At 45.1% G+C, this 15555-nt stretch overlaps 1 protein-coding gene across 1 annotated transcript in view; it reads right to left on the reverse strand.

Moving 5' to 3' along the window:
- Positions 1 to 962: 962 nt before the first annotated feature.
- Positions 963 to 15555, reverse strand: part of SAMC1 (S-adenosylmethionine carrier 1) — a 124045-nt gene continuing 109452 nt past the window's right edge. The window contains exons 6-12 of the mRNA XM_087667736.1: positions 2569 to 2622; positions 2383 to 2478; positions 2171 to 2260; positions 1986 to 2037; positions 1809 to 1870; positions 1550 to 1630; positions 963 to 1419 (exon numbers count right to left, since the gene is read on the reverse strand). Coding sequence (XP_087523862.1) covers positions 1318 to 1419; positions 1550 to 1630; positions 1809 to 1870; positions 1986 to 2037; positions 2171 to 2260; positions 2383 to 2478; positions 2569 to 2622 — 537 coding nt within the window. The 3' untranslated portion in view covers positions 963 to 1317. The remainder of the gene's footprint in view (positions 1420 to 1549; positions 1631 to 1808; positions 1871 to 1985; positions 2038 to 2170; positions 2261 to 2382; positions 2479 to 2568; positions 2623 to 15555) is intronic.

A 15555-nucleotide genomic window follows, 5' to 3' on the forward strand; every position in this document is an offset into this window, starting at 1 on the left:
GGGTGCCGCAACAGCAACAGGAATGAGTACAGACGTGAATGCAGGGCAGAGCAGCAGCTGCGCAGGCCTGCTGAATGCTTCTCACCAAATCTGATGCTGACTGGTGGCACTAGGGCAACAGGTGCTGACCTGCAGGAGACGCAAACTGCACGCAGGATAGGGCCAGCCCAGTTCATGGCTCAGGGCTGTGCACAGCAGGGCTCATCCACATAATTATATTTATATATATATATGTGTGTGTGTGTGTGTGTAGAGAGCCAGCTATGAGGGTGACATGGACGCTTCCTGCATAGAGCTTTTCTTTTTATTTTTCTGATAGTTTGGGATAGCCCCTTTTCCGGGGGTCCCCAGCTTGTAAATTTGTGAGCACATAGATATACTGCACTGGATATTACCAAAAAAAAATGTGGTGTGTGTGTGTAGAGAGAGAGAGAGAGAGAGAGAGAGAGAGAGACATATAGGGCAGTTTGCAGGAGTGTTGTCTTGTCTACTCATTGAAATGCATAATGTTGCCAAGAAACCATTAATGAAATGAGTGCAGGGACCTCTTGGTTTGTCTTGCATGAAGCATGCCTAGTAGTCCTACGAAGGGCACCCACTCAAAAACAATCACAGGTAAAGAAGCAAAAGTCTGAGAAGAATACAGAACCAGATTGCCCCTGTGACTCATTAAGCTGCAAACCAGACAACCAGAGCACGTGGGATCACTCTCACCACGACAGGGCCCTTCTTATTGACTGCAGATCCCCTGAATAGTGACTCTGTAATCCACGTAATTTACTTTGAACCAGCATTCTCATCACCAGCATCAAAATGTCTCACAAAAACTGGAATGTGTTTTGGCATTCTGCAGGCATAAAGTCCCACACAAAGTTACAAAACAAAAAAAGGCTCAATGAGATTCGAAAATGTCTAATTCTCACTAATCTGCCAAAACCGTTCTCAATTATACTATCAGAGATCATACCTGTTATGCTTTGTTCTCAATTGCATTTCTAGATTTCTCATCAGTATATCTCTATTTGGAAAATGTGATGTGACCAAAAGACGTTGCTTTTCGCAAAACAGGAGTATAAGCATGCACAAGCATCCCATCATAAAAGGAAGTGTACACAGTTACCATAACAAACAATAGATTGCAAACACAACAACATACAAAATTGACTGGTATGCTGGAGAAGATGGAATAGCATCCCTGTGAATCATGTTCCCGCGAATAATAGGTACAAAATTGTGGGGTGCTTAAAATTATAAATGAGTAACCATCGAATTGTCTACAGCTACAGCACTGTGATTGTTGGCTAGCTTTGACAAAAATTACGAGGCCCGCTGCGAACTCAAGAACTTTTTGGTTCTTTCCAGAACGCCAAAAAATATAGAACCCCCAATACCAATCCACATGACTCTTGGCCCAATCCCCTACACAGTTTATATAAACAGTTCAGGTGTGCAACTAATACAGATAAAACGCAAGAAAATCGATCTCCAAAGCTGTGATACCCATGATAGTTTTGACAGAGGAAATCTAGCCAGGTTAAGAATTGTTAACCTTTAAAAATGCTGAAGGGCCTTCTTCCTGCAAAATCTTCAAGACACAGTCTGATACGCCTTTGTAATGTCCCTTGGCACCCTGACCAACGTATAACAACATCAAAGTTCCATTGTGTAGTTCATAACAACATCGAATTTCCATTGTATAGTTTATACTTCAAATTCCTTCATGAAGCAGCCGCAGGTACCACAAAAACTTTGGAAGTAAAAAGGCTATAAGGCACCCAAGCAACTAAGTAAATGCATTACAGATTTACCTGAGTCATTAATCGAGTTTTGATGACATCAAGAGGGGTTGTCACAGCACCAGTTATTGCACCTGTTCAGAGTTGCATCTTATCAATTTTTAAATGCAGTGCATATAAAACAATCAGTCATGACAAGTCTTCTGTGAAAATAACAAATGTCAAAGACAAAAATTAGAATCTAGGTACCTGCACATGCTCCTATAACAGCAGTCTCATGGTCATAAAGTTCTCGTTTAGCCTACATCACAGTCAAAAGAAAGTGCAATCATGTCCACATATTGAAGCAGGAGTTTGCGCACACAGAAGTTCACAAGGTTAGATTGAGTTTGTCCACCAAAATGATAAAAATAGCAGCTTTTGCAAAGGAATACCGCTTTCTTATATCCAAGCTTTATTTGTTCATATATGCAGAACTGTATGGCGTCAAAGGGAAGATCCCGCAAGAGGAATGCACCACCCCCCTGCAAACGGATTTGGGCACCAACCATTTCTAAGGATTTGACGGGACATCCAAAAATGCCGGACATCTCATCAGAATTCACATGTATCTATTTCTTCAACTAGAAATTACTGCATTTCATACCGCATAGAAGCCATGCACACCCTCTTTTCTAGCTATTTCACGCACAGCATCATAAGCAGAACCGAACTGCCCTGTCTGCATTCTTTGCTTCACAACCTGCACACAAAACGACACTTGTAAGACCTATACTCAATAATCACTACAAGTTAAAACTAAACCTGCAAAATTGCCAGTTTGCAAAATCACCTCAGTTGGAACTCGAACAAGAGAAGCTGCTGCTCCTCCAATTGCCCCTGCACTCTACACAAAAAATTCATATCTGCATGTTAGAAAGCATTTGATAAACAGCGCTTGATTCTCAATGTAAACCTTTTCGGACCAAGAACTAAACGGCAAGAACACTAATCCACACAACAGAAAAAAGACATATAGTAGAACACTCATGGCACATCCTTCTCCTAAAGAAGTTCGTTCTATTGGTAAACAAAGCAATGTACCAATATGTGATGGAATCAGCAAGCTGACCATCGGCTGGCTACTCTATAATGCAACAAGCTCATAGCCAAATATGTGAAGGGGGGGAACAGCCTGTATGAAGACTATTCTGCATACTCTAGATGAACATGAAAAGATGCCAGGGCTCCAAGTAAATAGCAGGGGGGAGACAGCCTGGAATCTATCCCTGAAGCCAAGTCTTCCCAGCTCCATCAGTGCATGGTGTTCACTGGTTCTAACACTAACAGCAGTGTGCAGACATAAACTGTGCCAAGAGATGCTATGTAATCAATGCCTAATACAAGTGTTCCAAGGGATCCTCACTGCAGTAAAATACAAGGAAATGGCCTGTATGAGCCAGCCAATAAGATCTACACATTGCCAGTGACCAGAAAAAAAGTGTCATGAAAACCACAAGAGCTAGAGAGAGAGAGAGAGAGAGAGAGAATGAAAATGTCGGCCTCCGCCGTGTGAGAAACCAGCTTACAGGGGTGCAGATTTCTAACTCAGCAGACAGAGACCTGTGCTGCAGCAAGACACACAGAAAGAGAGAGAGAGAGAGAGAGAGAGAGAGAGAGAGAGAGAGAGAGGCCTGTGCTGTCTCGGTCTTCCGCGAGCTCCTGGTGTGGCATCCGACCTGCACACGTACTGAAACACCATGGCTGGACTGGATTTGGCTTTTATCGACCAAACGGTGGCAGCCCTTGATCCGGATTCTGATACAGAGGAACCAGAGGACATGGTTCCGTGTATGGAGGAGATGCCCCCTGGTCCGGACTTCCAGCCTGCGAGCAAACGCTCCAAGCATACGCCAAAAGAGATAATGGATCATCAGGAACGTTCGTATGCTCAGGTTGCCTCTGACTCTGTGGATTCGCAGGATATTAACTGGGAGCATTTACTGGAGTTTGCTGACACGCTGCTTGGCGAGTATGTCTAACACAATCATGCAGCATTTTCTGACTCTGGAACTGATGATGTTCTGGAAGCCACGGTGGACCCGAAAAGTGTCTTGCACTCTTTTTCGGTGTTTTACGACCGTGCTGTTATACTCTTCTTCACTGGCAGGAGTCCAGTGCTTTCCCACATTCGCCAGTGGCTGTATATGATGCCAGGAGGCATATTCCACGGTGGATTCCGTGAGGTTTTACGGTGGATTCCGTAAACTCAGATGACCGGGGCTCATACGCAAAGAGGATTCTTTGTGCGAGAAGTTGATGGGGACGCCTGTCCTTTTCGGGCGTTTCATTAATTTAGTGTGTACATGGGTGATTCCATAGCGGGTGATTCCGCAAAATGCATATTAAATTAATAAACGTTTATGAGTTTAGAGTGCGCACTCGTAATAAATTAAGGTTAGGATTTATTTCTAACCAGTTGATTTATTTATGTAGCTGAAGACTGCTAGGTATTCACTTTTTTCGGTTTAATTGTGTTATTTTACTAACGATTGTGAATGCTTCAGTTGATGTGTAGAGATAGCAGCAGTGGCGGAGGAAAGCATTGGAGTCTAGCGGGTTTTCGACCTTTGGACTATATTTTGATAGGCTGTATCATTTACTACAGGGGGAGTGTGTTGAGGAGATTTTTGTTGGGCCCCGAGGCTTCTATGAGGTACTATTGAAATCTGAGGCGCATCGGGATGAGCTTCTGTCTAAACTGCCATTGTTCTTTGATCGCCGTTTGGTCCATGTTGTGCCATGGTAGACTTTCAGTGCCTCCTTCAACGTGAATGCCCGGTGTGGGTTGAAGTGGAAAATTGCCTGGTTGTCTATTGGCCGTTGTTAAAGGATGCCATGGCCGCTGTGGGAATTGTTATGGTCCCCCCAAGGCTAAGGGCCATGAATCGCAACCGTTTGTGTATGCTATGGGACACTGCTAGGAAAAGGCCTGCATGGCTTTGTAATAATTGCTCTGGCATGCATCCTTTGCACTTTCGTTTGAAATGGGGCAACTTTGCAAGACACTGCTTTTTGTGTGGAAAATTGGGGCATTTTATGGCCGAATGCCCAGAGAAGAAACCATCTTCAGATAATGAGCATGTTGGGCTGCCAATGGAAGACATGGTGCTTGATGCTCCGTCCCAGGATGCACCCCAGCCACAGAAAGTTTTGGATAAAGGTAAACAACCTGCTTCGGGTTTGGATTCCCGTGGCAATGACTGGGTAGAGGCACGTCCCAAAAAAGGTAAAAAGGTTGATGCTGACCTGGCAGCTACTGGGCCTAATGTTTCACAAGATTCCATGCGCATGTATATGCGCAGGAAAGAAATACTGTCTTCAGAGCACGCTGCGCGTAATATGGTTCCTTCTACTCCCCGTAATCAGTCTGCTAGGAAAGTTTATACCGAGAGTCCAAAGGGCCCACCTGCTAAGTTGGCTTTTGATACTCGAGGGAATGTGATTACGCTATGGGATCGTCGTTATCCTCGTTCCATCCCCAAGACAGTGGATATTCCGTCGATCTCTAAAGCTGGCCGTCAGAACTCTTTGGCCGTGTTAGCTGATTTTTTGGATGACGGTGTCCTTGATATTCTAGCAGAAAAGGTTAAATCAAGGCAAGTGGTGCCTCGTTCCTGATTTTCTTTTTGGATACACATGAAGATAGCCACGTGGAATGTGCGAGGCATTTGTTCTCGGCATAAGCAACATGCCATGTGGACTGTATTGCATGAGAATCAGTGGGATATCTTGTGTGCGGTAGAGCACGAGAGTCACGGTGAAGCAGGAAAAGTTGTGGATTGCCATGGGTTTCGCTTATTTTATGCAGGGACACCCGCCGGCCATTATTCTGGTGTGCTTATGATTGTACATGAGAAATATCAGCCGGTTCTTATTAAAAATGATGTACATGGCCACTTTGTGGTGGTTGAAGTTTTATTTGAAGGAGAAATCTTATGGTTGCTGGGCCTATATACTCCGAATGATCCTTTATCCCGCCGGGATCTTTGGAATACCTTGAAGACCTCCTTGTCACTTGCCAGACGGGGTTTTTTGATGGGGGATTTTAATATGTCTGTTGATTCTTCACAATCCACTTCAGGGCATTCGGTGATGGACGCTCCCGAAAGTCGGGTGTGGAATGCGTTTGCTCTTGACGTGCTTAAGCAAGATCTATGGTCCTGGCTACACCCTTCTTCTACAGGGTTTACTTTCCATTCGGCGCAGTATGCCACTACATGGTCGAGGTTGGACCGAATGTACATCATGCAGGATGATGATTTTCTTCCTGAGATGCTGGAAATGACAGTCTTGCAGCAATATGCCTTGTCGGACCATTTCCCTTTCCAGCTTGAGCTACTTGCACAACCCATTGCACCTTTTATGCAACTGCTGGATAGACTCCCTTTACGTTTCAACTCCTCTTATTTGAAGCATTCGCTCTTTCGGGGCTATATGCAGTAATTGATTGATAGATTTTTATTGGACTTCGCCTCTGAGAGCACTGCTTCCTTTGAACGATTGCTCTCTAATGTGCAGTGGATAGCTCGGCAGTATAGGATCCACCATGCCTCTCTTTGTCGGCGCCGTCGACACGCAGCGGAGGACTTACTCGCTTTGGTTCGTTCTCTGCTGGTAGACACTCCAAATGATGAATTTCTGCTGTCACTGGCAATGCGTTTGGCTGATCTTATTAAAGAGTTTCAGCTGAAATCTTATCAGCAGGCCAAATTACAAAAGTTAACTGAGAATTTGCAAGATAATGTTTGTCAAACTCATAAGTTCTTTCGCGCGCTGCATGCCTCTCCGGCTCGAGAAAATATGACTAGACTCCAGAATTCAGAGGGTCAAATGGTCACTGACCCTCAGACTATTGTTAATATGTGCAGGAATTATTTTCTGGAGCTTCTTGGTTCTTCGCAGTCAACTTCTGACCAGGTTACGCATGCACGTTCAGTCTTCTATGATCTGGTCCAACATCAGGTTCCACTTGATATGCAAACTACTTTGGAGTCTGATATTTGTGAGGAGGAGGTTATGGATGTTCTGTTGCACCTGCCTAAGGATAAAAGTCCCGGTTGGGATGGTCTCACCAGTGAATTCTTTGAGAGCTCTGCTACCCAACTGGTGAAGCCATTGACGACTATGTTTCAGCAGGTTTGGGTAACAGGGTTCATGCCTTCCTCATGGAAAGAAGGGCTTATCAAATTGCTTCCAAAGGTTCCTTCCCCGTCAATGTTGCAACATTGGAGACCAATCTCTTTGATGGGTTCAATGTATAAAATCTTCTCCAAAGTGCTGGCGAATCGGCTCCACAAACATCTTCCGGCCATTGTGCATCCTCTTCAATATGGTTTCATTAAGGGCCGCAACATTCTGCATAATATCTTAAATGTGCAAATGGCTATTGACTATGCAAGGCACTCTAGTCAGGAAGTGGTATTAATCCAATTGGATCTAGAAAAGGCGTTTGACTATTTAGACTGGTCTTTCGTTGCAGAACTTATGTCGACGAAGGGCTTTGGCACTCGGATGTCCCACTTGATCTACACCATTAGTACGGCGGCCTCTTCGCAAGTTATGCTAAATGGTGGTATTACAGAGCCCTTTGTCCTGGCACGTTCTGTGAGACAGGGTTGTCCTTTGAGTCCTCTCTTCTTTGCCTTGGCGACTCATCCGGTTCTGTCGATGTTATCCTCCATGGCAGCTTCTGCTCAGTTGGCCGGATTGTCTCTTCCTTTTGGTCAGCACTTCGTTAGTCAATCTTTGGCAGATGACAGTTTTATGATTTTATGTGCCGACAAGGACAATATTCGCAAGGCATTAGATGTCTGGACGCTCTTTGGTCAGGCTTCTGGTCTTCGTATCAATACTTTCAAATCGGCCCTTCTCAGTTGTACGGAGTCCAATTTACAGTCATTGGGCTGGCAGGGACAGGTTGTGCCCCGTGGGTCCATTGTCAGGCATCTTGGGTACCCTTTGGGTATTGATGTTCAGTCAAAACAACTACTACAATGGATTTCACAGAAACTGACAGCGAAGTTTCTCTATTGGAAGTTGCAAGCGTGGCCCTTCCATGTTCGCCTCAAAGTGGCTCAAACAATTATGTTGCCAATGCTCACATATTTCTTACCATTGCTGTCCTGGACTCCTACTACTTTGAATGCTCTCACCTGGCCCATTCGTTTCATGTTATGGAAGAAGGATTCATTGCATGCCGGTATTTCGTGGATTTCGTGATCGCATACATGTACCCCCAAACGCCTGGGTGGTGGGGCTATTTTGGATGCTGAAACTCATATGCTGGCACTTCATTGGTCTCTTTTTCATGGCATGTGTGTGGAGCATCACCTGCGGGCCATAGCTCGTTATTTTCTTGAGGACCGCGGGCTTCTGCATGGGAATACACAAATTCGAGGCTCCTGGTGGCATGTGCTTAATGCGGACTCTTGGTTTTCGAGTCCTTCCTCACCTCTGCTCGTTCATTTGGTCGGCTCCTGGCAATTGGTTCTTTAGAAGGTGCGTTGGTCTCCAGCAGAAGACCGCGTAAATACTAACTCTTTTCAACTGGAATTGTTGGCAGCCTCGAGATTACTTTCATGGGAAGGCAAACAGAAGCTTGGACCAAAATTTAACCGCATGGCCCGTTTGGGCTTGACCTCAGTTGCAGATGCCACCCTTGCCAGTCATAATGTCTTCATTTCATTTCGTACTGCCAGGAGGCTTTTCCGAATCCCTCGTGGATACCATGATTTATGGAAACAGCTTTTGTCAGTGCTCCAGAATAGACAACCCTTTCCTGCCCTTGCTGTGGATCGCCCTTGGCAGGACTGGGTCCTTGCAGATCAGTTAAATTTGGAAAAGGCCTCAGCTAGCCAAGTGTATTATCTTCTAATTAAAAATCATCAATGGCTGGTCACTAAAGCTAATACTGTACGGGGGTTGCGGAAATCTCAGTCATGATGGAAGGCAACTGTCATGGAGGCCTGGGTGAATAAGACACCTTTCAAATGCAAGGTCTTTCTTTGGAGGGTAATGATTGGTGGTCTTCCTCTTGCCTCGGCCCTTTCCAAGCGTCGCATCTCTAACAGCAACTGTTTCTTTTGCACCACTACTAATCGGCCCATCACCGATTTATCTCTTGCCCTCTCGCTAAGAAAATCTGGTTGCTTTTGTCTGCGGTTTGGCGAGCTATGGTTGGTTTCTCAATGAGTCCTTTCGATTGGGTTTTTGCACGCCCAAAATACCCCGCACCGGCACAGTTGCATATGAAGACCGTGTTCCATTTTCTCAGATACTGGGGATGCTGGCATAATTGGACTACTCGGAATGCCTTTCTTTTTGAGTCGGCCTCTAATGTTCCGGGACACATTGCTAGGCTTAAAGGCCTCTTGCTTTGGCAGATAGATCTCATTTGGCACTCTAACTTGCTCCCTCGGGAAGACTTGCTTCCCTGGCATAGGGCAATTTCCTCTATCTTTGCCGTGACTTGTGTATCTCAGTCCGGGTTTTATACTGACAAGTTCACACACGGTGGCTTAGAGCCATCGTGTATCTTGTAATCATGTAACCTTGTACCCTTTTTTTCGTAATTAATTCAATTACCTTTTGCGAAAAAAAAAAGAAATAATGAAAAAATAGTAATGCCTCGAAAAAAAAAAGAAATAATGAAAAAATAGTAATGCCTACATAAGGCCAATATGGCCTATAACACAAAATCCAAAGTACATCCATGGCTAATGTCATCACATCAGTAAGGTAAACATAACATTAGAAGAAGTAAGTGGCCTATAAAACTATGCTGAGAATAACTGTACGATGGGACTATGCTACAATTGAACCATGCCTAGTGTTCTCCCATAGGTAGAAAAGAAAAGAAAAGCAAAACCAAATATGATAGAAACATGTAAAAAAATGTGGTGGAGACCATAGGCTGTAGCTGATCTCAAGATCTCCACATGATCTCAACTATGATCATAGTTGTTAGGTACGAAAAGTACGATACGGTACGGTACGATAAAATACGGTACTAAATGTACCTTAAGATTTTATAAGGTACGAAACGATATTGGTATGAAAAAAAAATTAACTTCATTTTTTTTAAAACTATAAATAATAGAACACATGTTTAAAGTGAAACTAGCAGTGCCATTACAAAATATGCTGAATACATGAGGTAAAAAGCCCTCGCAATCACATGTGAGCAACAAACATGCGGGCAATGGTACAGTATACTGGATACATCATACAATCATCAATGAGTGAAACTGGATACAATCCTCAATGATAGTACTAAGTAGATACCATAGTTGCCCTCGTACGTAGTACGAACTTGTTCATACTATATGGTTCGTACCGTACCGTACCGTACCGTACGAATTCGTACAAAAAAACAAGCACTTTTTTTTTTGGGTGCATGGTTGTTGTTGGTGGTGGTTTGGGTTGTTGACTGTTGTTGTTGTTGTTGTTGTGGTGGTGATTTTGTAGCCTTGATCGATCAACCAAGAAAGGGGGTGGAAGCTTGATTAGACTCCTTGTACATGTTTCGTTATGATTTATCGTAGAGCCAAAGGCCATACATAAGGTATTCAAGCAGTTCCATACGTTTCTAATTGATGTCCCATCATTTTTCACAATATGTTAGTGTCATCAATAAATAAATTCAGCACCATTTGAGAATCATCAAGTAGCTTAATCCTATTGATTTTACCTTTGTTCACAGCTCATTTTGCACCACCCAACCCAAAGCATTAGTACACATTGCTAATAAAACTAGGCCAGAGGATAGCTTGGCCTAATGTATCTTCTGAGAGTACACGTATTAGTGAATATACCATCGGTAGCTACTTTAGCCTTAGCAATGCCAAACAAAACCATAACAAAAATCATAAATCTTTTACCAAAACCTTTGGGTGGTTTGTTTGGGTCTCACAAGTCATTTTGGCCTCTTGTAGACGTTAATAAAGCATCTCATGTCATTTCATCTCTCTCTCTTTTTTTCGTAAAAGGTAATTGTATTAATTACGAAAAAAATACAAGATTACTTGATTACAAGATACATGATGACAATCTAAGCCATCATGTGAAGAGGTTCTAAGTACTACAAGTTACAATGTCATGGCAAAGACGAGGAGGAAATTGCCATATGCCAGGGACGTAAGTCCTCCCTGGAGAGCAAATCAGAATGGTGGAGATGAGCTAACTGCCAATACAAGAGGCCCTTAAGCCTCGCAATATGCCGCTGAACATTATAGGCGGAGTCAAAAAGAAAAGCATTCCGAATGGTCCAGTTATGCCAATAGCCCCAATATCGAAGAAAGTGATACATGGGCTTCATATGTGGCTGTGCCGGAGTGGGGTATTTGGGCTGGCCAAAAACCCAATCAAAGGGGCGCAGGGTGAAACCAACCACCCCTTGCCAAACAGCCGACAAAAATAACCAGACTTTCTTAGCGATGGGGCAAGAAATAAATCGGTGGCGGGCGGATTCCACAGTAGTGGTGCAAAAGAAACAGGTGCCATTGGAGATTCGTCGCTTGGAAAGAGCTGAAGCAAGCGGAAGACCACCAATCATCACTCTCCAAAGAAAGACTTTATATTTAAAGGGTGTCTTGTTCAACCAGCCCTCCATCACAGTTGCCCTCCACCATGACCGGGATTTACGCAATCCCCATAAAGCATTCGCTTTAGTAACTAGCCATTGATGATCTTTAATCAGAAGATGATACACTTGGTTAGCAGAAGCTTTGCTTAAATTCAGCCGGCCTTGTAGGTCCCAATCCTGCCAGGGATGATCCGAAGCAAGGGCAGGAAAGGGTTGTCTGCTTTGGAGCACCCTCAAAAGCTGTTCCCATAAAGGCCTATATCCACGAGGGATCCTGAAAAGCCTCCTAGCTGTACGAAACGATATAAGCACATTGCGACTGGCAAGGGTGGCATCCGCAACCGAAGACAAGCCCAAACGTGCCATCCGGTTGAATTGTGGTCTAAGCTCATGTTTACCTTCCCACGAAAGTAAACGCGAGACTGCCAGTAATTCCAATTGAAAAGAGTTAGTAGCTAAGCGATCCTCCATTGGATGCCACTGAGCCTTCTGGAGGACGTGTTTCCAGGAACATACCAAATGAGTAAGCAGCGATGAAGAAGAACTGGAGAACCGCGAATCAGCATTAAGAACATGCCACCAAGAACTCCGGATTTGGGTATTGCCATGCAGAAGCCCATGGCCCTCAAGGAAATAACGGGCTATATCGACCCACGAATGATGATCCGAGCACATGGCGCGGAAAAGAGACCAACGGAGTGCCTGCATGTGAGTTTGGGCATCTAAAATAGCTCCGCCACCCATGCGTTTGGGGGTGCACGCATGCGACCAAGAGATCCAGGAAATACCTGCATGCAATGAGTCCTTCTTCCATAGCATGAAGCGAATAGACTGAGTAAGAGCATTCAGAGTCGTAGTAGTCCAGGGCAACAATGGCAAGAAATATGTGAGCATTGGCAACATAATTGTCTGGGCTACTTTGAGGCGAACATGGAAGGGCCAGGCCTGAGACTTCCAATACATAAACTTAGCCACCATTTTCTGAGAAATCCACTGCAGAAGCTACTTTGGGGGAACATCAACACCCAAAGGGTACCCAAGATGCCAGACAATGGAGCCACGAGGAACAACCAGACCCTGCCAGTCCAAGGACTGCAAATCCGACTCCGTGCAGCTTAGAATGGCTGATTTGAGCGCATTGATACGAAGGCCGGACGCCTGACCAAAGAGACCCCAAACATCCAATGCTTTTCGAAGGTTATCCTTGTCCGCACGCAAAATCATAAAGGTATCATCCGCCAGGGATTGGCTAATGAAGTGATGTCCTATAGGAAGCGACAGTTCGGCCAACTAAGAAGAGGCTGCCATATGAGATAACATGGAAAGAACTGGATGTGTCGCAAGGGCAAAGAATAGAGGGCTCAAAGGGCACCCCTGTCTGACAGAGTGGGCAAGGACAAATGGCTCAGTAACACCTCCGTTCAGCATGACTCGCGAAGACGCCGCAGCGCTAATGGTGTAGATTAGACGAGACATCCGAGCACCAAAGCCCATAGCAGACATAAGTTCAGCAACGAAAGACCAGTCCAGATAGTCAAAAGCCTTTTCCAGGTCCAGTTGAATGAGTACTACCTCCTGATTAGAATGCCTTGCATAATCAATTGCCAGTTGAGCATTCAATACATTGTGCAGAATATTTCGGCCCTTAATGAAGCCATACTGGAGAGGGTGCACAAGGGCAGGGAGATGCTTATGGAGCCGATTCGCCATTACTTTGGAAAAGATTTTGTACATTGAACCCATCAAAGAAATTGGGCGCCACTGTGTCAACTTAGATGGCGAAGGAACTTTTGGAAGCAGTTTAATAAGTCCTTTCCATGAGGAAGGCATGATCCCCGTTTCCCACACCTGCTGAAACAAAGCCTGCAATGGTTTCACCAGTTGGGTAGCAAAAGCTTCAAAGAACTCATTGGTGAGACCATCCCAACCCGGACTTTTATCCTTGGGCAAGTGTAACAAGACGTCCATAACCTCTGCCTCACAAATATCTGACTCCATAGTAGCTTGCATGTCCTGCGGAAGCTGAATTGCGGACCAGGTCATAAAAAACCGAACGGGCCTGAGTAATTTGGGCTGAAGGTGAAGAAGTGGAACCGAGAAGGTCACGGAAATAATTCCTGCACATATGCACAATAGTCTGTGGATCCAGGATAAGGTGGCCTTCTGCATCCTCGAGTCTGGTCATATTCTCTCGAGCAGGAGAGGCATGGAGAGCTCGAAAGAACTTATGGGTCTGGCATGCACTATCTTGCAAAGTCTCTGTCAGATGTTGCAATTTGGCCTGCTCATATGATTTCAACTGGAATTCTTTAATAAGATCAGCCACCCGCATGGCCAGTGCGAGCAGAAATGCATCATCCGGAGTGTCCACCAGCAGAGAACGACCCAAAACCATCAGGTCCTCCGCTGCCTGTCGACGCCGCCGACAAAGAGAGGCATGATAGATCCCATACTGCCGAGCAACCCGCTGCACATTAGAGAGCAATCTTTCAAATGACGCAGTGCCCTGAGAGGAGAAGTCCAAGAAGAATCTGTCAATCAATGGCTGCATATAGCCCTGAAAGATTGCATGCTTCAAGTAAGACGAGTTGAAACGCAAAGGGAGTCTCTCCAGAAATTGCTTGAAAGGTGCAATGGGTTGTGCAAGCAACTCGAGCTGCAGAGGGAAATGGTCCGACAAGGCATATTGCTGCAACACTTTTATTTCGAGCATCTCAGGAAGAAAATCATCATTCTGCATGATATATATACGGTCCAACCACGACCATGTTGTTGCATACTGGGCAGAATGGAAAGTAAACCCTGTAGAAGACGGGTGTAGCCAGGACCAGAGATCTTGCTTTAGAACAGCAAGAGCCAACTCATGCCACATACGACTTTCCGGCGCATCCATTACCGAATGCTCCGATGTGGAATGGGAAGAATCAACACACATATTGAAATCCCCCATGAAGAAGCCCCGTCTGCCAAGTGACAAGGAGGTCTGCAAAGTCTGCCAAAGCTCCCGGCGAGATAACGAATCATTCGGAGCATAGAGGCCAAGTAACCATAAGATTTCCCCTTCGAATAAAATTTCAATCACCAAAAAGCGGCCATGAACATCATTTTTAATAAGAACAGGCTGATATTTGTCATGTACAATCATGAGCACACCCGAATAATGCATGGCCTGTTTCCCTGCATAGAAACAACGAAAGCCATGGCAATCCACAACTTTTCCGGCTTCACCGTGACTCTTGTGCTCAACAGCGCACAGGACATCCCACTGATTCTCATACAATGCAGTCCACATGGCATGTTGCTTGTATCGAGAACAAATTCCTCGCATATTCCACGTGGCTATTTTCATGTGTATTCAAAACAAAATCAGGTACGAGGCACAGCTTGCCTCGATTTGACTTTGTCGGCGAGAATGTCCAGGACTCCCTCGTCCAAGAAATCCGCCAACACCGCAAAAGAGTTCTGAGGACCAGATTTGGAAGTAGACGGCATATCTGTTGGCTTGGGGTTGGAACGGGGATAACGACGGTCCCACGGGGTAATGACGTTGCCTCTGGTATCAAAAGCCAGCTTAGCAAGTGGACCCTTTGGACGATCCGAATACATTTTCCTGGCAGGCTGAGGACGGGGAGCAGAGGAAACCATAGCAGGAGCAAAGCGCTCGGAAGACAACATTTCCTTCCTGCGCATATATGTACGCATGGAATCTTGTGAGGTAGTAGGCACAGTATTCTCCATGCCAGCAACAACCCTGTTGCCTTTTTTTGCACGTACTTCAACCCAATCAGTGGCACGGGAATCCAGATCTGAAACCTGTTGTTTACCTTTGGCCAGAACTTGGGGCGGGTGGATAGTATCCAGCGACGGAGCATCACACACCATATCTTCCATGGGCGGCGCAACATGGCCAACATCTGAAGTGTGTTGCTGCTTCGGGCTATCGGCCATAAAATGCCCCAACTGTCCACAGGAAAAGCAATGTCCTGCAAAATTGCCCCATTTCAAACGAAAGTGTAACGGATGCATGCCAGAGCAATTGAGTCGTAACCAAGCAGGCCTTTTCCTTGCAGTGTCCCATAACATACACAAGCGGTTGCGATTCACAGCCCTGAGACTGGGAGGGACCAGAACCGTGCCCACAGCGGCCATAGCATCCTTCAATAGTGGCCAATAAACAGCCGGACAATTTTCCAC

Source organism: Lygodium microphyllum, chromosome 26 (assembly GCF_053477565.2).
Source record: "Lygodium microphyllum isolate KBCC chromosome 26, Lygodium_microphyllum_v1.1.10, whole genome shotgun sequence".
Lineage (NCBI taxonomy): Eukaryota > Viridiplantae > Streptophyta > Polypodiopsida > Schizaeales > Lygodiaceae > Lygodium > Lygodium microphyllum.